This window comes from Prionailurus bengalensis, chromosome B3 (genome assembly GCF_016509475.1).
Source record: "Prionailurus bengalensis isolate Pbe53 chromosome B3, Fcat_Pben_1.1_paternal_pri, whole genome shotgun sequence".
NCBI classification, from domain to species: domain Eukaryota; kingdom Metazoa; phylum Chordata; class Mammalia; order Carnivora; family Felidae; genus Prionailurus; species Prionailurus bengalensis.
Window position 1 is genome coordinate 19,420,305 of NC_057355.1, and position 23,064 is coordinate 19,443,368.

Genomic DNA, 23,064 nt, shown 5'->3' on the forward strand with positions numbered 1-23,064 from the left:
TCTTTCTCCCAGTGAACTGTTCTGAATTTGGCATTTCCTTTCTGAGAGATACCTCTAGGACATAATTTAAAAGGAAAAAAAGCTATTCCCACAAACGTGGTCAACACCCTGCTATTTATAATAAGAAGAAATTAGGGGAAGGGAAAAAAAACGTCCAGCAGCAGGCGAAATGTACCATTCGTGCAGGGTGGATACCACATAGCCAGGAAGAAGCATGCCTGTCTCCCCAGCACTTAGCACACACGGTTCCTTGACCCTAGGACACCCTTCAAATCGTAACCCCCACACAACATCCTCAGGAAGGCTTCCTTGATCCACAGGCCTGGTCAGATCCCCTTATCTCTCTCAGAGCTTCCTGTCCATTGTATTCACAGCACTTAATAAGGTTTGAGATTGTCTGGATGACATTATTGTATAATGTCAGCTCTCCCATCTGACTGGAAGCTTCTCAAAAGCAGGGGAGTTAGCCAATTTGCTTTGTGTTTGACCCCCAGTGTAGGGCCTGGGAAAGATGAACAGATGGTTGCATGCGTGAATGGATGGATGGATGGACGGATGGATGGATGGATGGATGAAATTTTATAGATGCAGTAACCTCCCATTTACATAAGACTTCATAGCTGACAACTTTGGCAGACATTCTGCTTTATTCCCCTATACAGTCCTGTAAGGTAGAAATTTTTGTCTTTGTTTAAAAGTTGAGGAAGGGACGCCTGGGTGACTCAGTCAGTTAAGCCTCCAACTTCAGCTCAGGTCACGATCTCATGGCTCCTGAGTTTGAGCCCCGCATCGGGCTCTGTGCTGACATCTCGGAGCCTGGAGCCTGCTTTGGATTCTGTGTCTCCCTCCCTCTCTGCCCCCTCCCCTACTTGTGCTCTGTCTCCTTCTGTCTCTCAAAAATAAATAAATGTTAAAAAAAAAATTTTTTTTAAGTTGAAGAAGCAAAGGTTTGCTCAGTAATAAGCTAAATAATTTAGTTAACTGCAGACATTTTATTTCTTGTGCCCTCCCCCCACCCCTTCTCAAATAGATGTTGGCAAAATTAACTTGGAACTAGTGATGGAATATTTCTTGTAAGCTTCCCATTTTTAAAAGGAATGACTGAAATACTACAGGGGGAAAAAAAAACACAGTGAATGTTTAAAGAAAAAAAAAACCCTTCTCTTTATTTTAAAAAATTTTAGTGAAGAAAAAGTGATAAATCTTATTAAACACTTTTTGGCGTTCAGATACTCTTAACTATGGAGAACAAACTGAGGGTTACCAGAGGGGAGGTGACTGGGTGGATGGGTGAAGTAGGTGTTGGGGGTTGAGGGGTGCACTTGTCCTGATGGGCTCTGAGTAATGGACAGAATTGCCGAATCACTGTATTGTACACCTGAACTGATATAACACTGTATGTTAGCTACATTGGAATTTTTTAAAATTAATAAAAAAATAAAAGTTAAAACTTTGGGATAAAATACTTAAAAAGACACATATTGAATTAGGAAACTTTGGGCAGTGAGCCACTAGTTATTTTCCTTATTTGTTTGTCTTATGTACATGATTTTGTTTTTTCTCTGTTTATGTCACTTTGAGAATTTCTATCTTTGAAAGTGAATCTGGAATTTCAACATCTTTATTTGGTTTGTTACCTGTGGCCAAGGACAACACCTTCCATAACTTAAACATTATTTTTACACGGTTGTCAGATTATCATTTTCATTCTCACATTATTAAAAGTACATTTAAACTTTTTTTAATTTAGTCTTTTGTTATTGACTTTATTATTATTATTATTATTATTATTATTATTATTATTATTATTTCAAAGGCCCTTGAATTGGCTTTATTTATCTTGGCTTTATTATCTTCCTTGTCTTCACTTCATTCTGGTTTTTCTGTGCTTAATCTATTTGTTCTAATTTTCCTGTTTTTCTACGCTTAGTCTAATTGGTCTAATTTTCCTGTTTTCTTTTAGCTTTCTAACTTGGGCGGGGCTGGTTTACAACGTTTCACTTTTTCGTTTTGCAATTCTGATCAGAGTTGTGCGTTTTCTTTTTCATTACTTGTAATGTTTTTGTTGTTCTAAAAACAGATTCTGTTGTGACTTGGTTTCTCTCTGCCACACACGCATTACTTAAAAGGGCGTGTTTTCATGTTCAAAGAATTGGCCACCTTCTTTCTAATCCTGCCTCCATCCTTGGTTCTACCTGTACTTTGCCGTGGCCTTGAGATAAGATATTGTCTTCTGTCTCAAGAGATGTTTGCCTCTCCCTGCTCCCTTTTTTCCTTTTCCATTTTCCTATTTACCTTTCCTTCACACTCAGAATTTAATCAGTAAATGTGCACCTTCCTATCTATTTGAACACAAAACTCATTCTCCTGCCTCCTACCATTGGTGTCTCCCATTTTTATGGTGGTGTGTACCTCTAGAATTTCTCGCTTCATTTTTTGCTTAGTGGATCTGTCCTAGTCTGCTGGTACTTTTCTTCAATTTTCATTAGTTTTTCTTTTCCCTTTTGCCCTGGGTTGGAGCACAAAGACTTAGCATGGCTGTATTTGGGGGTGGGGGTTGTTCGGGTATCTTTATTACTATCAGGGAGCCTTGGTTATTTCTCGTCATGCCTTTGAAACGGTGTCAGCTTTTCCACGGCCATGGGAACATGGCGGTATGGTAGGATGGGACCAGACAGAGCACTGGGCACCTGCATCGCCATCCTGGTTCTGTTACCTTTGAGCAGATTGTCTCCCTGAACTTCTTTATGGGCAAATGGTGCCTGACCTTACAAGGTTACTGTGAGAGTCAGCCGAAAGAGTGGGCAGGAAAGTCGGTACGTGCATCGCAGAGAGTCACCAAGAATGTGTCATCCTGTGATCCTAGCTCGACTTCCAGACGGTTTCCCTACAGTCTGACCTTGATTGTGGCCTTGGAGGCAGCAGACAGTTCCGTGTTGACTGTTGAACATGCCATCATTGGTTTGCTTGTAAGTTATTTTGGTACTTCTGTTTCCCATTGATCTGGTTTCTATGGTAATATTTCCTTGTGTTTGTTTGTCTTGAATGGTATTGGCAGCGAACCACTATACTAATTCTGATATTGCAGCATTTTGAGCAGACATGCTTTTTCAGAACAGATTACATTGTTTTTCCTCAGTCATTTCATTAACCGCCTCATTAACTTAATCTTCCTCCTGAGTCTGGAAAGAAGGCTGACCTCCCCTTTCTCTTTATCTGTCCCTTCCTTTACTCCCTGTAGTTATTCTCAGGTCCATTTTGAAACGCTCCTTTACACTGTGGAGCCCTCCCAGGCTTTTTGCTAATTTCATGACCGATCTTGCTGTCCTTTCCCTTACCTTTTTATCATATTTCTAATCTACTTATCTCAATAGGCATCCTCTTGGACTTCAAGAATCTCTGTTTCTTTGTTTTCCTTTTTTAATGTGTGGGCCTCTGTTGATAGAATGTTCCAAGATCTCAGGTCTTGACTTCTGTAGTCTTCGTTTCACTTGTTATCTTCTATATCACTGCTACCGTAACAAAGTACCAGACACTGGTTGTTGAGAAATGTGTTGTCTCAAGTTCTGAAGGTCAGAAGTCTGACATCAAGATGTCAGCAGCAGGACTCTGTTCCCTCTCGGCTCCAGGGGAGGGTCCTTCCTTGCCTCTTCCTAACTTCTGGTGGTAGCTGGCAGTCTGCGACTTTCCTTGGCTTGTAAACCCATCACCCCAGCCACGTGCCATTTTCCCCTGCACGTCTTTGCACCGTCCTCTCTCTGCATGTATCTGCCTTTGTGACTCAGTCTCCCCTTTTCAGAAGGACACCAGTCAGTCATTTTGGATGAGGACCCGCCTTAATAACCTCATTCTAACTTAATTATCTCTGTAAAGACCCTGTTTCCAATGAAGCTCGCATTTGGAGGTACTGGGGATTGGGGCTTCAACGTATCTTTTATGGGGAACACAGTTCAGCTCATAACACCATCCTTGTGGCCTCCGCTCTGTTGCCCTTGACCTGGGTCCACCACTCGTGCCCACTTTGTGTGCATGGGCAGACATCCAGTGTCCTGCTCACCTTTACATGCTGAATGTTCCCTCTCTTCTCGAGAGCCCTACACTCTGGCAGGAACTTGAGCGGCAGGGGTTTGGAAGGTCTCACATGGAGCGTTCCCCCCGGGGATGACGAGGCAGGCACAGGCGGTTCTTATGTGTCATAGCCCTCACGCGCACGAGGACTCTGGGACAGGGCTGCCGTCCCCAACATGCTGGTCCTCTGTCCAGCCAAACCCTTGTCATCCATGACCTCCTCTCACAGTCCGGCATCCCAGAAAACATTTGCAGGCATCTTCACTTTTAGGGTTTCTTTGGGTTTATTCCTCAGGCTTTTTAGCAAGTCAGTTCTGTTTAGATTAGACCCATTGGTTTTGTGGCCTCCGCAGCGGTCTGGTTGCCCTGACTGCTCCTTTCCCTATCAGAAAGTTGTTCCTGTCTTTCTGGCTGGTTCAACAAGGAGAAGACCCCTCTGCCATCATCCCAGGAATTTTCGCTTAATCATAGAAAGAAGGGCTTGAGTTTTATGTTGACCAAGGATTCACAAATACATTTTAGAAGATTCTATTTATCCTGCATCCCCTTTTATTTCTTTTTAAGTTTATTTATTTATTTTGGGGCGGCGGGGGGAAACATGTGTGAGCAGGGGAGGGGCAGAGAGAAATGGAGGGAGAGAATCCCAAGCACGCTTCACACTGTCAGTGCAGAGTCCAACGTGGAGCTTGAACTCACAAACTATGAGATCATGACCTGAGCTGAAATCAAGACTCAGATGCTTAACCATCAGAGCCACCCACATGCCCCTCCCCCATCCCCTTTTAACATGTACATCTTGATTGAATAGACTAATTCAAGAAGCTGCCTTTTTGTGTCATTCCCTAGTGTCATGGAGCTCCAGTCGGTTACCTCAAGGAATTTATAGTCTCTAGGAGGGAAGATTCTTACACAGTTAACCATAGGCCACAGGTCAAATGCTGACCAACTGAGAGAAACGATGAATTGGCAAGACAGGGAGAAGAGGTACGAATTCTGCTCTGTGGGCCCCGCAGAGACAAGTAACCATGTAACATCGAACCTCTACTCTGGTGAGGCTGCTCTCCACCTAACCAATGGCAGAGGCCCTCGGCGCAACCCCCCACCCCCACCCCACCAACCTGCAACTGTCAACGTTAAAAACCAGGCTGAAAGCTTTGTAGACCACAGCCCTCCACTTACCAATTATTTTTCTTCCACCAATAAAGGTTGCACTGACATAAAAGCAACCATAAGTGATATCATTGTGGTCCACTGGCTCTCTCACCGTGACATTTTATGTCCGGTGGCTTTAAGAAGGATTGTGTAAAGGCGGGTAATTGGACCGCAGCCTCCACTACGGGACAAGGAGGTTTTTCATACACACAGAAGCACCCCAAACATCACTATCCGTATTGAGCCATGCCCTTACATACACCTATTCCTTCTTGATTCGATTCTAATCACTACCACTGTCCCAGGAAATATGTTTCTAAGCCATCACACTGTGCCTCCTGGAAGAGTAGTACTTCCTTCTCTTTGGCCCGAAACTTAAAGGGCTCGTGATTGAGGACAAATGGGAACACGTATCCGTCTGTTTGCTCTGGAGTGGGGGTGCCTTAACCACAGTGCTGGTGAATTGGGGTGGGGGGGATCTCCGCATCCAGCTGTCTTTGATTTTGCGATTCTGCGTGCATGGATTTCATTATGCAATTGCTGGCTTCTGTCCCCCAGAACCTTGTTTATTGTGATCCTTCCCGGACTAAACACAAGTAAGTAATGAAGGCTTCGGGGCTTACCCGGCTCCGTTTCCATGTGACGTGTACTATTATCTTCTTAACTCTGCGTGGGTTAGACTCCTTTCACTGTTCTGTAAACGCTTGGGCACCCTACAGTGTTTGTGCGCCCAAATAATTTTTGTAAATGAAAGTTTTCACACCAACCCAAGACCAGGTAGAAGTCTCACACATTTATTTGCAGCTCCCAAGCCCAGAAATCTTTTCACAAGGATGTTTATATTCTGAGTGTGTTTTCCTGTTTTCAGACTTCTGCTTTTTCTGACTTCTCTGGGAGCTTGACTTTAACAGATTTCAACCCTGCAGAAGCTCTGGCGGGTGTAAGACCCAGAAAGAGCTAAATATTAGGAACTGGCAGCATCTGCTTCCCCCTCTTCCTCATGTCTGGGGAATTCAATGGCACACAGCCACTCACTTGTTACTGATGATTTTCTTCTGCTAGAACAGTGCCCCCAAAAAGAAGCACGTGTGGTTTCCCTACAAGTGTTCTTTCGTGGCTGTGTGGTCAGCATCACCTGCTCATAGTCCATGAAGATCAAGAAACCCATGAGTTAGGGGCACCTGGGTGGCTCAGTTGGTTGAGCATCCGACTTCAGCTCAGGTCATGATCTCATGGTTCATGAGTTCGAGCCCCTCATCAGGCTCTGTGCTGATAGCTCAGAGCCTGGAGACTGCTTCGGATTCTGTGTCCACCCCCCTCTCTCTCTGCCTTTCCCCTGCTCATGCTCTGTCTCTGTCTCTCAAAAGTGAATAAACATTAAAAAAAAGAAAAAAGAAACCCATGAGTTAGGGCGACCAGATGCATATTTAACACACACACACACACACACACACACACACACACACACACATACACTTCTGTCCTTTAAACCATAATCTCCCTGCGCCTTGGTTCCATTTGGTAAGCCATTTCTCTCATCTGCCCCAGTGCTCACAGAATGGCTTACACGTCACAGTACTCAAGCAAACGTGGCTAAATGTACAAACGCAAGTGAAGCAAGGTGGTGTCCCTGTCACGTAACTGGAGGCGATGCAGACCCTGGTTGGGGATGAGGAAGGCAGTCCTTGCACTGAAGCTTGCACAAGTAGGATGTAGACAGGAGCTAAGAGGACTGTGAATTCCAAGGGAGAGAAACCGGAGTGGGGTGCAGAGCCAGGAGGAGGTTTCTTGCCCCCTTCATCGTAGTGGCAGAGCAGAGTGTGAAGGCAGAGGCCGGCCAGCCAGGCCTGCAGAAACTTGGTCCTTGAGTGACCTCATGACACCCACCATCAACAGGAGGCCAGTTTTCAGGAAGAAACTTTTACAAAAAAAGTCAGCGCCCACAATGTGTTTGCCACAGTGTCCAAGTGTTACCAAACAACGCACGTTCCGGGGGGACTATCAGCAGCCCCAGCAGCCCTTTGGCAGATGGGACAGTCAGTTACTGACAGCGAGGCCACACTCCCTTGGCCCCCACAGCCTACCTAGGAATTTCAGTGTTGGGTCCACTTTCTGAGCCATGTGGTTCATTCATGAACAGGCTGTTGCTGTGCTTTAATTGGCGCTTTATCCTTGGCCTTGAATCCTCTGCTCTTGGGAGCATGCCCATCCCCCAACTTCTTCTACCTACAACAAATTATTAACTCCACAAACCCTCTGCCAAGAGAAGCGCAAAGGGCAAGCAGAGGGCAGGTAGGAGACAGGGAGGTGTAAAGCTGGAAAGAGGCTGGGGAGACTAGCAGTGTGGGGCTGCCCAGGGAAGGAGCTTGGATGTCCTGCTGCATTCAGGCGGGGGGTGTGGGGAGCCTGAAAGGTTCTGAGCAGACCTTGACATCTTAGGATGATCGATCTGGTTAGAGGTGTGAATATGGATTGGACTGCGGTTCTCGGTGGTTTGATTCTTGTCAGTGCACAAACATTTATTTAGTGTCTGGTACATGCTAGGCATGCTGCTGACCTTCAGAGACTGTCAGTCAAGGCTCTGCAGGGAGGTGCACGCGGACCAGGCTCTGGACAGGCCACACCCGCTAGGGCATAGGAGATGACCCTTGGTTTGAGTTAGCACAGTACAAAATCAGCAGGCAAGTTCATATAAAGGGAGTTGAGCCAGACCGAGCCCAAGATGATATTCACATCCACCACGACTTGCCCAAGACCCCCACCTGGAGGGGCTCAGACACAGGGCTCAGAGTCTTCTGAGGTCAAGTCCCTGCCCTTCATGCACTTACAAGCTGCAGCTCTGGACTCCCAGAACGTGCAGGAGATGCCGGAGGGAGATTGCCATTGTGGGGAAAGAACACCTAAGCTCATCTGCCAAGGATGTCTAATGCATTTGTAGCATAAGTGGTTCATGTCAGAGTAATACTCTGATGCATTTCTCATTTTCATTTACTTTTGATGGTCTTATAGTTTTATGTATGAGACTTTCAATAGACACCTAAGATTTATTGTTAAAAATCAACCCAAATCAGCCTCCTCGTCAGCTTACATTTGGCTGCCGTTTCCATTCAAGTCCAATCCGCTTGATATTGATTGACCAGAATGGCCACACAGGGTGAGTGGAGAATCAGACTGCAATCTGGGCCCTCTTGGCTTTGTGTGCAGCTGTCTGGGCCTGGGACCTGTGTGTGTCTCCAAGAACCCAGGAAGAGGAGGCAGCCAGGCCCTTGGAGGGCCTTCTTTGACTTGACATTGCAAAACCTGACACAGTGACCTTCCTGCCAGCCTGCTCCTGGGTTGGCTGTCTTCCTTATCCCAAGGCTCCCGGTAGGAGAACACTGTCCTTCGAAGCATACGAGCCAGACAGAATCCTGGGTCCAGAAGTGACTTAGACATCATCAGGTCCAAATTGCTTATTTAACAGATGAAAGCCAATAATAGCCAGATGAAGGGTTAGGATACAGTTAGGAATTATGGAAAGATTAGGGAGAAGCGCATGTGGCTGGGTTTGAAATGAAGGCATCAGGAGGGACTCCTGTGTAACACAGAGCTGTGTTGGATCAGTGGGCTGAGAAGCAGTGACACCCCAGTAGCAGCGGGTACACCTAACACCAGATCTTGGTTTCTATATACCATTTTCTGCTAAAGGGAATCGGGGCTGATTCCAGGGCTGGGGCTTGGAAAGCACCAGAAGAGACTGGAGCACCTTATCTTGCCAGGAAGTAAGGAAGTGCCCAAAACATGTAGGGACATGTCAGAGGAACACAGGAGCCCCCTTGATGGGACTCCCACTGGCCAAACTGGGGATGATCTGAGCAGCAAAAGAAATAATGATAACAGTAATGGCAATACTTTGAGTAAAAAAAGAATCCATGAGTCCTAGTGATACTTAAAAGGAGAGGGAGACACCCTTCTGCACAGAAGAATGCCAAGTAACAAGTGTAGAAGGAATGATCATTTTAGAAAAATCACTGTTTTGCAACCATCAGTGTACTAACTGAGTCAGGCCAGGGTCAACAGTGGATGCTGAAATCAGTGGATGAAATGATGTAGGAACACAAGATACTCACTAGTCTCAGAGTATCACCCCACAGCTTGCTCATTAGTCACAAAGAGCAAAACGTACCTTTATAAAGGAGGGATCTGACGGACACAACCTTCAACAAGAGGTCAGGCCCGGCATCACCAACAGGGGAATAACCTGACATCAGTTGCCCTCGCATGAGGTCCAATTGGTAGGACTCATCATTGTCTGAGATTTTTGCCAAAAATGCTTCACTTGAATCTCAACATTGGGAAACAATTGAGTAGATTCAGATTATGGGGTATTCCATGAGACAACTGGAATGACTTGAAAAATTGCAATGCCAATGTTGGAAAAGACATAAAAAGCCATGAGGATTCTTCTAGCTTAAAGAAGAGTAAAGGGACATGACCAATAAATTCAGTGTGTGATTCTTGATGGGATCCTGGATCAGGACATAAAATAGTTATAAAAGACATGTCTGGGACGGCTGGGACTGTTTGAATGTGGACTGTGGATTTGATAATATCGTATCGATTTCATTCCTTGAAAATGATAAATAATGGAGATCACCTAGGAAAATATTCTTGTTCTTCAGAGATACATGCTGAAGTATTTAGGGGTTAAGTGTCCTGATGGCGCTAATTTACTTGGAAATGATTCCGCAAAAAATGAAAAGTGTCTGTGGAGAGAAAGGAGAGAAAGCAAAATGTGGCAACAGAGTAACAGTGGTACCTAGGGGCAGGGCATTTTAGGGGTGCTCACTGTGTCCAAGTTCAGCTTTTCGGCAGTTCTGAACTTTTTCAAAATAAAAAATTGTGGGGGGACCAGTAATGACAATAGAAACAGCAATAGAATGACTTGTCTTTTTTAAAAAATCAGCTGCAGTTAAAACTCCATTCTTTTGTCCTAAAATCCAGTATGCCATCACCTGTCCCTCTTCATCCACGTGAATGGAGAGAGAGATAAGACAGAGACACAGTCCTTCATCCCCTGGTTCAAAGACCAGAGCTTTGAGAGGGCGTGATAGACCGACCCTTTCCAATCCTGGCAGCTCAGCTAAGGAGATAAAGACAACACACTATCACCATCTAGTGGCCACAGAAGCAGTCTGCAGCTGCCAATTTTGAAAGCAAACTTTACCCCAAGTTATTACTGGTCTTTCCCGCCATGGGCTTGGTGAATACATTTTCCCATCTGCCAAGCCCTGGTTTTTGTTCCTCTAATTTTCTCATACGCCTTTCCAGCTGCTTTGGAGAAACAAGCCCAGAAGCTGATTTCCTCCTCCCGCCCCCCCGAAACCTAACTGAGCCCCAAATTCTTTGATAATCCAGAAGAAAGAGAAAAGCCCTGTTCATGCGTACTTAACCAGATCTCTTTTTACCAGATCTCTTTTTACCACCACACACCAGCAAGCTTCTGGCCTTTCTGACTCTGCCTTGTGGAAATAAACAAAAACTAACCCGATGAGGAAAGCAAAGGCGATTTATTCAGAGCTTGCTGTAGGAAGGGAGTCAACTACGTTCGCTTGTGTTTTGGCAGAAGAGTGAGAAAGCTTTATAGTGGGGAAAAGGGAAAAGCCTTGGGTGTTTCCCAACTGGAGGCTCTCAACGGGAAAGCTGGAGGCAGCTAAATAGAAGCGGGGCGGGGGGGGGGGGTGTTCTACATGTTTGGTTGGGGGAGCATTTTGGCTTTCTCTGGTTGGTTTAAGTTGGACATAGGGCCAAAGACTAGTGACGCTGTCCATTATGAGTCAAGCCCTGGCAATTTGAGTTCAACTGTTCCAGAAGCTATTGTGTAGCTTCCTGGATTGATGTTAGCCATGGAGGTTTGGCTTCCTATGAGTCTGGCTTAGAACAGGCTGGCTTCCTGGGCTGGTTACTACAGATAAGGGGGTTAGTTTTCTGGGCAGGTTGCTGCTTGTGTGTCAAAGTTCCATTTTTTACATATGGCCTGGCCATTGTGTATTCAGTCTCTTGCTCTCTCTCTCTGTCTCTCTTTCTCTCTCAGCAAGCCCATCCACAAAGCACCCAACATGGGGCCCGCCATGTTGCCGGCAGCAGCATCTCTAATCACAGGGAAGAGGCCCCTGGAGGGAGGTCAGAAGACCTTCAGCCTTCTGCTCCAGTCTGGGGAGATTCCTCTAAGTGTGGGTGGCCTCCCCCCTGTACACAGCAGGTGCCATTCCTGCTGATTCCTGCCCTGTGAGAGGTAACGCTTGCTCCCTCTAGAGGCCAGAGAGTGAGGTGGAGTCTTGCAGAGATTACCTGTGAGACACAGGTGTAGATGGGAACAGGTACGTCCCCAATGCCAGCTACAAGTCAGCCAAGATCCTGACGTCCAGGGACTCCAGCTGAGATGAACAGACAGACTCACACATGAATAAACCATTGTTTTATCCCAAGCCTATGTTGGCCGTGGGCTCACCATCCGTGGGTGCTTTTCTCCTTTCTCCAAATCCAGGCGCTGCGTGTGAAATGGTCCCATCTCAAGTTGCCCTGGGTAGATCTAGACTGGCTCATAGACATCTCCTGCCAGATCACAGAGCTGGACCTTTCTGCCAATTGCCTGTCTTCCCTCCCCTCCGTCATCCCCTGGGGACTCATCAACCTCCGGAAGCTGAACCTCTCCAACAACCACCTGGGAGAGCTGCCTGGCGTGCAGTCATCGGATGAAATCATCTGTTCCAGGTGGGCACTCGGCCCACGCAGGCCCCCCAGAGTGGGGATGGGGACCTCTGGACCCAGCCGCCACCACTGCCCTCCTCCTACACGTACTCCCTAAGTGTCCTTTGTGGTTTTGAAAACAAACTCTCAGGAATGGGAGAGAAGTTCTGCCTGCCCTTATACAAGCTCTGAGGAATAAGGCCTCCCCGCTTTTTGGGGTGAACGCAGAGAAGTCTAGAGGGGCGGTTTGTCCGGCCCACATTTATATTCCCACTGGTGGCCACGCAGACCTGCCTGCCTGAGACATCCAGTCTTGGTCTCGCACACAGGAATCAGAGGATGCTGAAATACTCCTGGCTGGTGCAAAGCTTTTATTCCACCTCCCAGGGAAAGTTAAGTGAGAAAGGCGTCACAGAAAGAATTAACAGCAGGTGGATAGTGTGAGCAACTCCTGGTCTCCTTTTGCGGGGGGGAGGGAGAACGTGGGAACAGGCCTGCACCTTCCCCCTGCAGTACATGGATGTACTGGTGATACCTACCTGCAAAGCCCCATCTTCCGAAGGACTTGAGCCTTAGAGCTATGCAAACCTATGCAAAGAGCATAGGGTCAGACATAACCCACGAGGAAGAAGGCTGCACACAAACATTTAATTTTTTTAATGTTTATTTATTTTTGAGAGAGAGGGAGAGACAGAGTGTGAACAGGGGAGGAGCAGAGAGATAGGGAGACAGAATCCGAAGCAGGCTCCAGGCTCTGAGCCATCAGCACAGAACCCAACGCGGGGCTCGAACTCACAAGCCATGAGATCATGACCTGAGCTGAAGTCAGACGCTTAACCAACTGAGCCACCCAGGTGCCCCAACTGCACACAAACATTTAAAGGTCAAGTGCCATCTGAGCGGGGGTCCCTAACCAGGTTCCAGATGCCTGAAAGCACCGCCCTGTGGCTTCCAGGAACTTTCAGGACACCAGCTTCTTTTGCTATCATATATTGAGGAAGGTTTGCAACCCTATGAGTCAGTGAGACCAGGGCACACGAAAGAGACAGTTGATTTTCTTTGTCTACACAGTTAATGCAATCAATACCAATCCTACTCTGCATTTAAAACCCACACTCTTTAGCTTGGTGCGAGGGGAAAAGAGAAATACGTGTGCAGAGACACGGAAACTTGATGCTTTGCCTCTTTGTTCTGATGCCTTGCCTTCCTTCTTCCCCAACCACAGGCTCCTGGAAATTGACATTTCCAGCAATAAATTGCCCCATCTCCCACCAGGATTCTTGCACCTCTTAAAACTTCAAAAATTGACAGCTTCAAAAAACTACTTGGAAAAGTTGTTTGAAGAAGAAAGTGGTAGGTTGGATCATCAGTAACCTGACTTACTTTGTTGTGGTGTACTTCTTGATAGGACCTTTTTTGTTTGTTTGTTTTTTTACTGATGCATTTATTTATTTATTTATTTATTTATTTATTTTCCCCTAGCCACTAACTGGATCGGTTTGCGGAAGCTGCAGGAACTCGACATCTCTAACAATAAATTGACGGAACTCCCTGCCCTTTTCCTTCATTCTTTCAAGTCACTCAGTTATCTGAATGTCTCCAGAAATAACCTGAAGATGTTTCCAGATGCCTGGGCCTGCCCTTTGGTTAGTATTGTGCCAGAAGCTGGTCATTACCCAGGGCTCTCTCAGTGCGCTCACTTGCGCCCCCTGGGTGGCCACACTGGGTAGTAGCACTGCTGTCCCCCTCTTACCCTCCGAAGTGTCCCTCAAGAGCATCCAGCCCCTGAGTGTCTCAGGCAGGTAACTCACGTGAGAGCCAGCACCTGGCTCCGGGCTTGAGGTTCACACCATGACGCCCATAGAACTTTCCACAGTCACAGCTCACATGTCCGGTGTAGGAAGACTTCTGCCCCAGAATGGGGGCACAGTTCCTTTCAGATAGCTGTGAAATCAGAATAAAGAAGCAGAAATCATCTGCCTCCACAGCACTGCCAATTAAATGGTGGTTTTGCTTCTTGGGAAGTTTGCTTGTTAAAACAGATGGAATACCATAAAGAATATTTATGTTTTATTGCCATTGGTTTTGAACCAAGAAATTCTCTGTCACTAGCATTAACATTCTGGTGGAAACATATGTGTGTGGGAAACGGTTCCTCTCTGGAGCATGGTCCTGAATGATGCCATTATTTCCAAGGACAATGGGCCAGATGTTCTGGAATGAAGGGAAAGGACTATGAGCCACCTTTGTCTCCCTCAGGAAACCATTCCCGTCCCTTTCTTGGGGCAAAAGGACAGGAAAACGGGACAATAACAGTTTGTAGCGTCTTGACTCCGTTGCACTTATGACAGAAGCTTATTGTAGCATTCTGATTTTTAATATCAGGTTTGGAAACGGTCTTTCTCCTAGGCCCCCCGGCACTTGACAAGCTAACTAATGTCTCATTCTCTTTCTTGTCGAACTCTTAGAAATGTTGTAGAGCATCCAAAAATGCCCTGGAATCTCTACCAGACAAAATGGCTGTCTTTTGGAAAAACCACCTCAGGGATGTGGATTTCTCAGAAAACGCTCTCAAAGAAGTCCCCCTGGGGCTTTTCCAGCTCGATGTGAGTCGAACAGGCCCTCTATTTCTCATTTTCAGCCTTTGTGAGGAAATCGCTCCACATTGCAGTGCAATCCACATGCTTCTCCTGAGCTTCTGAGACCAAAAACAAAAAATGTTGAGCTGTCAAAAATGCGCATGTTTATGAGCAAAGATTGGGAGGAAGTGAGCCAAATGAAAACAGCTATGTGAAGGGGAAGGGGGAGCGTGGGGTTTTATCCACCAGGACTCTGCAGGGTTGAAACTTGTAAGCACAGCCCAGCAGCCCTCTGTCTGACCTGCTCTGGCTGTGTCCTTCCCGCCCCAGCCCCCACGGGGCCCACTGAGGCCCATGTGCAGAGCGGAGGGAGCACTGTAGGTGGGGCCTTATTGCCCCCCCACCCCCCACCCCTGTCTCCCTCCCCAGCTGGAATTCCTGAGGGTTAGAAGCTTCTTTGGATGTGAATTCAGGAAAGTGCCTTTTGCCACAGTCCCGAGTCCCCCCGCCCCACCCAACCCACCAACACAGGCTGCTTTCTTATCTTGGGGTATATGCAGACCTGTTCCCCCCACTTGAATGGGAGCCCCTAAAGGCCTAGAGCACAGATCATATTCATCCCTTGGCTCTGGGTGCCGCCCCAGATTGGGGCTGATGAGTGTTGCTGGAAGGCATCAGGGCAGCCCTGGGCAGAGGGCACAGGCCTCGGCCCCCAGTCCTGCCGCACCGGCTACCTGGGCCCCCACAGGTTCTCCTGCAGGGAAAAGCTTCACTTCCCCCCATGTTCAGGGACCCCAAAAGGGCCAGGAGGGCACCTTGCATCTGTGTGTTCTCAGGGAGGATGGGCATCGAGTCTCAAGCCCCAAGGTGTGCATGTTTCAAAGGGGACAGAAGTCACTGCTACCCTCAGGGGGGCCCCGGGCCATACGCTCAGTCCCCTGCCCCAGCTCTGCCCTTGGGGAGATCGCCTGTATCAGCCCCCAGCTCTGGGGCCATTTCTTCCCACCAGCAGCTTGCCGACTCGGTTTTCTGGTTCCGAGTGGAGCCAGAAGCCACAAATCAGGAGGGAAAGAACTCTGTCTGGGACCTTACTGCTCGGCCCCGGAGGAATTCATGTTTGCTTGCGGTCTTCCCCTCCCAGTGGGGGTACTGGGAGGCCCTGCACAACTTTCGGTGACAAGCTGGTTGTGATGGCGGAGGTGGCGTGGACCCCCTTTGACAAGGGAAGAGACAAGTGCGTGGAGTAAGGAGTTCAAAGCAGGCAGCCTGTTCACACTGCTGAGCCACCACCGTAGAGGACAGGATAGTCGGTGTCCCCAGTGGTGGCATCAAGAAAGGTCACAATATGGGGCGCCTGGGTGGCTCAGTCAGTTAAGTGTCTGACTTTGGCTCAGGTCATGGTCTGGCAGTTCATGAGTCCAAGCCCCGCATCAGGCTCTGTGCTGACAGCCCAGAGTCTGGAGCCTGCTTTGGATTCTGTGACTCCCTCTCTCTCTGCCCCTCCCCTGCTTGTACTTTCTCTCTCTCTCTCTCTCTCTCTCTCTCTCTCTCTCTCTCTCTCTCTATCTCTCTCAAAAGTAAACATTAAAAAAACTTTAAAACATAAAAACCTAAAAAAAAAAAAAGGTCACAATCTGCCCCCTGTACTCCCAAGTAAAACACGTTACAAGTCCAAGGGTAGAGTTGGTGCCCCTCTGTGACTGGTGGGTGCACAGAGGGCCGAGGGCCGGGTAGTCACCAGGGGGCACCGCAGGCACACGGGTGGTGCCAGGCACCTGGCCAGCAGAGGGCACCCAGCTGGGGCAGATGACCCTCTGTGTCCCTGCCACCCTGCCCCTGCCAGGGGCATCACCTGAGGAGGTCAAGGGAAGCAGGGGGGCCCAGCACTGTGCAGCAGCCCCCTCCCCTGGGGTGTGATGCCTCGGCCTCCAGGACCCTCAGCATCGGCTGCTGTTCCCAGGACGGGTCCGTGAGTAACTGTTACTCTTAAGAAGGCCCAGCGCTGAGAAGCACTTGGACTCCTTTCAGCCTGAAATGAACTGCCTCCCATTGATCTGGAGGGAAGGATAGTGTATAAACTGTCCCGTTTGCTGTATTTGATACAATTTCATGAGGTTTTTTTTTGGGGGGGGGGGCTCCATCCCACAACCGTGAGATCATGATCTGTGCCAAAATCAAGAGTCAGACACTCAGGGCGCCTAAGTATCTGACTCTTGACTTCAGCGCGGATCATGATCTCACTGTTCGTGAGTTTGAGCCTGGCATCGAGCCTGTGCGGGCAGCCCTGAGCCTTCTTGGGATTCTCTCTCTCTGTTTTCCTGTCTCTCTGCCCCTCCCTCACTCTCTCTCTCTCAAAATAAATAAATAAAGTTAAAAAATTAAAAAAGAGTCGAACGCTGAACTGACTGAGCCACCCAGGTGCCCCAATATAATTCCGAGTTCTAAGAGACTATGAAGCCCCACACTATTGGAATCTTTGCTAAAGTGAATCCGTTACAATCATTTGTGCATTTTGTCAGGCACATGACCTTTCTCTTCAGTTTCTGCTCCCTTTGGTGTTTGATGGTACCTTTGACTCTCTCTCTCTCTCTCTCTCTCTCTCTCTCTCTCTCTGTCTCTCTCCTTCCCAGGCCCTCATGTTCCTGAGGTTACAGGGCAACCAGCTCATGGTGCTGCCACCTCAAGATAAGTGGACCTGTAGACAACTTAAAACCCTGGATCTCTCCAGAAACCAATTTGGCAAGTAAGCATGGGGTCTCCTTACCCTGGCGAGCTCAAAAATGTGCGTGTAACCACAGTCAAGCCGACCCTTGGCTTGGTGCCTTCCTTGGTGTGTTAGGGCCGCCATAACAAAGTACCTCAGGCTGGGGGGCTCAAACAACAGACTTTTATTTCCTCATGGCTCTGGAGGCTGGGAGTCTGAGATTAGGGTGCCAGCAAGGTTGCTTTCTCCTGTGGCCTCTCCCCTTGGCCTGAATATAACTACCTTTTCCCTGTGTCTCGCATGGTCTCCCTGTGTCCTAATCTCCACTTTCTTAAAAGGACACCAGTCAGATTGGATCAGAGTCCATTTGTATGACCTCATTGTAACTTGTGCACCTCTTTAATTTTTTTTTCCAACGTTTATTTATTTTTGGGACAGAGAGAGACAGAGCATGAATGGGGGAGGGGCAGAGAGAGAGGGAGACACAGAATCGGAAACAGGCTCCAGGCTCTGAGCCATCAGCCCAGAGCCTGACGCGGGGCTCGAACTCACGGACCGCGAGATCGTGACCTGGCTGAAGTCGGACGCTTAACCGACTGCGCCACCCAGGCGCCCCCAAAAATTTTTTTTTAATGTTTTATTTATTATTGAGAGACAGAGTGAGACAGAGCATGAGCACGGGAAGGGTAGACAGAGGAGGAGACACAGAATTTGAAGCAGGCTCCAGGCTCTGAGCCGTCAGCCCAGAGCCTGACGCGGGGCTCAAACTCACGGACCGCGAGATCGTGACCTGGCTGAAGTCGGACGCTTAACCGACTGCTCCACCCAGGCGCCCCTTGTGCACCTCTTTAAAGACCCCGCCTCCAAATACAGTCACATTCTGAGGTCCTGGGGGTTAGGACTTCAAAACAGAATTTGGAAGAAAGGGGCACAACTCACCCAAAACAGTGTCCTGCCATCTCTAAGTTTTAAAGGCTCCAGGAGACCCTTCTCATGTCAACCTAACCTGTCATTCCGTTCCAAAATTTTGGCCAATCACTAGCCAAAATGAGCATCCAACGAATAAAAATCACTCCCAAAGCCTTCTAATAAAACAGGAAAATCTGAGGATGAGCACAGCTGGTCCTTGGGGCCCTGGAGACCAGACTCCCAATTTCATTTGCTGAAGTCCACTTCTTAGCAGAATTTACCCCCCCAAAGAGAGCCCCCCACTCCTGTGAGAATGTGTAATATGGAACAGCCACTGGAAAAGGCCTTCCTGCCAGGCACAGAAACGCTCACATCTGCCTCAAATGGAGAAGCTCAAGAAAGGAAATCATCATTGATCATGCCAGTGTTTGATCACCTCCTTTAGAGGTTTTTTTCCCCCAAAGACTTGTGAACATCACTAGTGCAATTAGTGGTCAGGGGCTATGGGTGCTTACATAGCAGCTGCAGGGGAGCCCAAACATCCTGCTGATCGACTTTTCTCCCTTATCTCTGCATGGCTTGGCGTTGTATAATCACAGCAAAATAGTAATGTCTTTGCCGTGCTTTCCTCAAAATCTGACCTTTTTTTGTTTTTGGCCCCGGCAGAAATGAAGACGGACTTAAAACAAAGCGTATTTCCTTTTTCACCACCAGAGGGCGCCAGCGTTCTGGGACGGAGACAGGTGTGTAAGGCGGTGCGGGCAGGAGACAGCTGGGTGGGTGTTCCCTGCTCCACCACCGGGGGTCGCCCTTGCATGGGGCTTTTCTCTCCCCGTTTGGCCTGCAAGTATCCTGAAGTCCCCTCTCCTGCTTGCGGTCCGATGAGACTGGTAGCTGCTGTGTGGGTGGGTCTGCCATGAGCGAGCACCACCCTAGATATGGTGCACGTGTTAGAGCCTTTCTTGAAAGCCCACAGCATGAGGTATGGATTGGGGTTCCCATTTTGCAGGTGAGGAAACTAAGGCTTCCACCGTCTTGCATTCAGCTCAAGCTTCCATAACAAAGCATCACAGACTGGGCGGCTTAGACAATGGAAATTTATGTTCTTACGGTTCTGGACGCTGGCAGTCTGAGATCAGGGTGTCAGCATAGTCGGCTCCTTGTGAGAGCCTTCTTGCTGTGTTCTCGCAAAGACCAACCGACAGACCGAGCCCGCCGGTGTCTCTTCTTGTGAGGGTACTAATCCCATCGTGGGACCCTACCTTCATGACCTCATCTAAACCTAATTACCTCCCAAAGGCTCCAACTCCAAGTATCATCACTCTGGGTGTTAGGGCTTCAACATATGAAGGGAGGAAGACAGTTCAGTCTGTAGCACCTGGCTGATATGCCCAGGTCACACGGCTGCTTGGTGTGGTTGGGAAGGGCAGCACTGTGAAGTCCTTACTGCCACACCGTAGCATCCACAGGAAGTCCACGTGGGCACACAGTCACCCCACCCCCATCCCCCGCATGCTATCCTGGCCAGCCTGAGACTCTGTGGGGGGCTTAGGGTCTTCCCCCAAACTCATCAGGAACAGAACTTTTCTTAGAGTATTTATACTGGTCTTAAAACCACGCCAGTTCAGCAGACACTATTCCAGGAAAACAAATTTTTCTGGTTTCATTTTGTCTTCTGTGAGGTATGGGGGAAGGTGTGAACCTGTCCCTGGAGCTATTCAGCCGGCCCTTTTCTTTTTAACCTGAAAACTAAGACTTCTAAACCCAGCAGGGGTCACAGAAATATCCCTCAGGATGCTGTCCCGTAGAACCGGAACCAATATTTAGGTCATTTGAAATGTAACATAATGTTCTTCTTTGGCTCGATTTATGTTGGCAAGTGCTCTTTCAGTACAGATGGTGTAAGATGGGGACGAGAAATGCCAGAGGCCAAGACATATTGCAGACATGACCCAAATGGTCTGTTCACCTGTTACGCCTTTTGATGAACTGATATGTTCAGTATATATATGGATATATGCATATATAGCAGTCACGTATGAGTGTGTGTATTTACATATGATTGAAAAAGTAATATGTCAGCAGTGGAACAGACCTAAGTAAATATAGGAATTCAGTATATGACAAAGGTGGAATTTCAATTTGGTAGGGAAAAAATGTATTATTGTTTTAATAAATACTGTGGTGTAACTGCCTGTCCAGTTGGAAGGGGAAAAATCACAAGGCTGGAGTCCCTTCCTTATATCAACTATGAAAATTTCCATGTGGATTTCAGATTTACAGATAAAAGAAAAAGAAAACAAGAAGCATTTAAGAGAATATATGTATAGTCTGGGAGTGGAGAAGACCTTTAAAAACTAGGCGGGAAACCCAGAAGTCTTTAGAAAAGGACCAAAATCTTGGGCTTCGTAGAAATATGAAAGCTTTGTTTGGTAAAAGACATCATAAACCAAGTCAAAATGCAAACAGACAAGAAATGTTTGCAACACAAATTGTTGCAACATAAACTGGCTTAAGTCCTAATATACAAAGACTGCTTACAAATTGTTTTTTCTTGTAAAGACAAACCAATAGGACAAAAAAAAAAAAAAAAAAAAAACAGGGGAGGGCAGTGGATATAAACAGTTTGCAGAAAAGGAAGTCCAAATGGCCCCTGTAACAAATGATGAGGCCTCGAACCAACTACTGGGGACTCACGATTAGGAATTTCATGAGCGGTCCTTTTTAAAAAAAATTTTTTTAACGTTTCATTCATTTTTGAAAGACAGAGTGCAAGCAGGGGGAGGGGCTTGCAAGGGGGGAGAGAGAGAGAGACACAGAATCTGAAGCAGGCTCCAGGCTCCAAGCGGTCAGCACAGAGCCTGATTCGGGGCTTGAACTCACAAACCATGAGATCATGACCTGAGTGGAAGTCAGACGCTCAACCGACTGAGCCACTCAGGCGCCCCTCATAACCGGTCCTTCTTAAAATGAAGGGCCTTGAGACTTTGGAAATTGAGTCCAGACATAAGGATTTCACTTGGAAGGAAAGAGAAACACACCCTTTCTTCTTGTCGATGCCCAAACGGGATGATAACACACGAGAAGTGTAGTGGAGGTGGATCTCAGTCATGTTTCCATTGCTGCGGGTTGAGCCTCGTACTTCATGAGTGGATTAGAAAGGTGTCTCCGGTTTAGAAATGTAGGCCTCGCAGGAGGTGGGCCCAACGCTGAGCGGGACCAGACACTCCCTCATGAGGCTACCAGAGCGCAAGGCCAAAGGCACGCATGAGCAGCGTAACTGGAGCGTGCACCGTTCTGGAAAATGACCTTGCCGGTGGCCCCTCAGGAGCCTGTCTGGGGAGCGAGGTGAGGGGGGCCACACGGCTTGGCAGTTTCCCTGGCAGAGGTGGGCCGGGGCATCAGCACACGACAAAGTCCGCTGGAGTTCCTAACTTTCGCCTCGTGAGTTGAGGCCCACACCTGGGATTGCAAATTCTCCCTCGGTGGGGCGATTCTCTCGGGGCTGTTGATCCTTGGGTGAGGAATTATCTATAAAAGATCACTTATTTGCAGAAGGAGAGTAGAATTCCGAGGAGATTTATGTACATTCAAGTAGTCATGTTTGTGTGGCGGCCTTGTCCAAAAATAATTTGGACAGCCGTTTTTATGGTAAAATTCAGACCAGCAGAGTCATAAATTACTTATGAATAAATAATTACAGTTCATAAATACCTCGAGCTGTGCTCGCGCAGCCCCGTTTCCATAGTTTCTGCACCGGGCCGAGAACTCTATGACAGGTGCTGTCTCTGTTTGCAGTGGTAATTGCTTGTTCCCTCCGTCCGTTACTTAGAGAGGCTTCATAAACACCGAGGTCAAACTGGAAAATCGGGACGCACAGAGGCCAGGTGTTGAGAACGTTCTCTGGGTAGAAAGGGAGCCTTTCTTATCGTGCGTGTGTTGCGGCAGGTTGAAGTTGATCATTCTTTTTCACTGGGGGGACAAAAAGAAAGTCCTTTTGAGCATCTTCCTATGTCCAAATCCATTTTCTTTAGAAAGCGTGTTACACCTTTATTTCTAAAGGAGCCCCTTCACTGAGTCCCCTCCCTGTGGCTGCTAGCTGGGTCAGTTTTCCGGGCGCTGCTTCCAGTATTCTGTTATCGTCTCTCCCGGAACATTCTCTGATGCCAGGTTACCACCATTAGCATTGATACCTCGGCTACATGTGTGGAGGAGAGCCAGAGGACAGGGAGGAAGTTGTGATCAAGGACAGTGGAAAGTCGCTCGGCCCAACAAAAGAATCCCAGCTTCTCTATCTCGCTTGGCTGGCAGAGGGCCGGAGAAGAGGGCTTTGGGCCAGTCTTTTATCTTGAGTTCTCAGAGCTGGAGCTGAAAGGGACCCTTGGGGGCCTGCAGTCCTGCCCCCCTCTGTGCCTGACCAGGGAGGATAAGGCACTTCAGAGATTCTGCTAGAAACCTAAGCCTCTCATCCCCATCAGAGTGCAAGCACAAGCTCCCTGCCACGGTCTTTCTCCACCCCCACCCTCCGGTGCCCCTGGAAAGAGCACATGTGACATGATTTTAATGGGAATCTCCTAATTAGCCCAATTAATGAAATCACTGAAGTACTAGAGAGCTGGCCACTTTTTCAGAGAATGCCATCTTAGGAAGCCTAAAAACTGAGCCCATCGTATTATTTTCTGGTTGCCTGGCTCTTTCTTAACTGGAGAGGTAATTCATGTCCGCAGTAAACAGAATTTTTGAACAGTGCTGAAGGTATGGAATGAATATCCAGCCTCCTAGTCATCCTCTTCCCCAGAGACAACCACGGAATTTGCTGTGTCTCTGGTAACGGATATGTTTGTGTCTAACATACTTGTAGAACACGTACGTGCATTACGTGCCTGTGTGTATCCACATGCCTATAGCAGCACGTAAAATGCA

At 47.8% G+C, this 23,064-nt stretch overlaps 1 protein-coding gene across 2 annotated transcripts in view; it reads left to right on the plus strand.

Moving 5' to 3' along the window:
- LRRK1 (leucine rich repeat kinase 1) overlaps window positions 1-23,064 on the plus strand; it is a 133,212-nt gene that overhangs the window by 68,013 nt on the left and 42,135 nt on the right. For both annotated transcript variants that reach the window (XM_043554805.1, XM_043554806.1), the window contains 6 exons: window positions 11,747-11,973; window positions 13,175-13,302; window positions 13,432-13,595; window positions 14,418-14,555; window positions 17,159-17,271; window positions 18,808-18,884. In XM_043554805.1, the coding sequence (XP_043410740.1) occupies window positions 11,747-11,973; window positions 13,175-13,302; window positions 13,432-13,595; window positions 14,418-14,555; window positions 17,159-17,271; window positions 18,808-18,884 (847 nt within the window). The remainder of the gene's footprint in view (window positions 1-11,746; window positions 11,974-13,174; window positions 13,303-13,431; window positions 13,596-14,417; window positions 14,556-17,158; window positions 17,272-18,807; window positions 18,885-23,064) is intronic.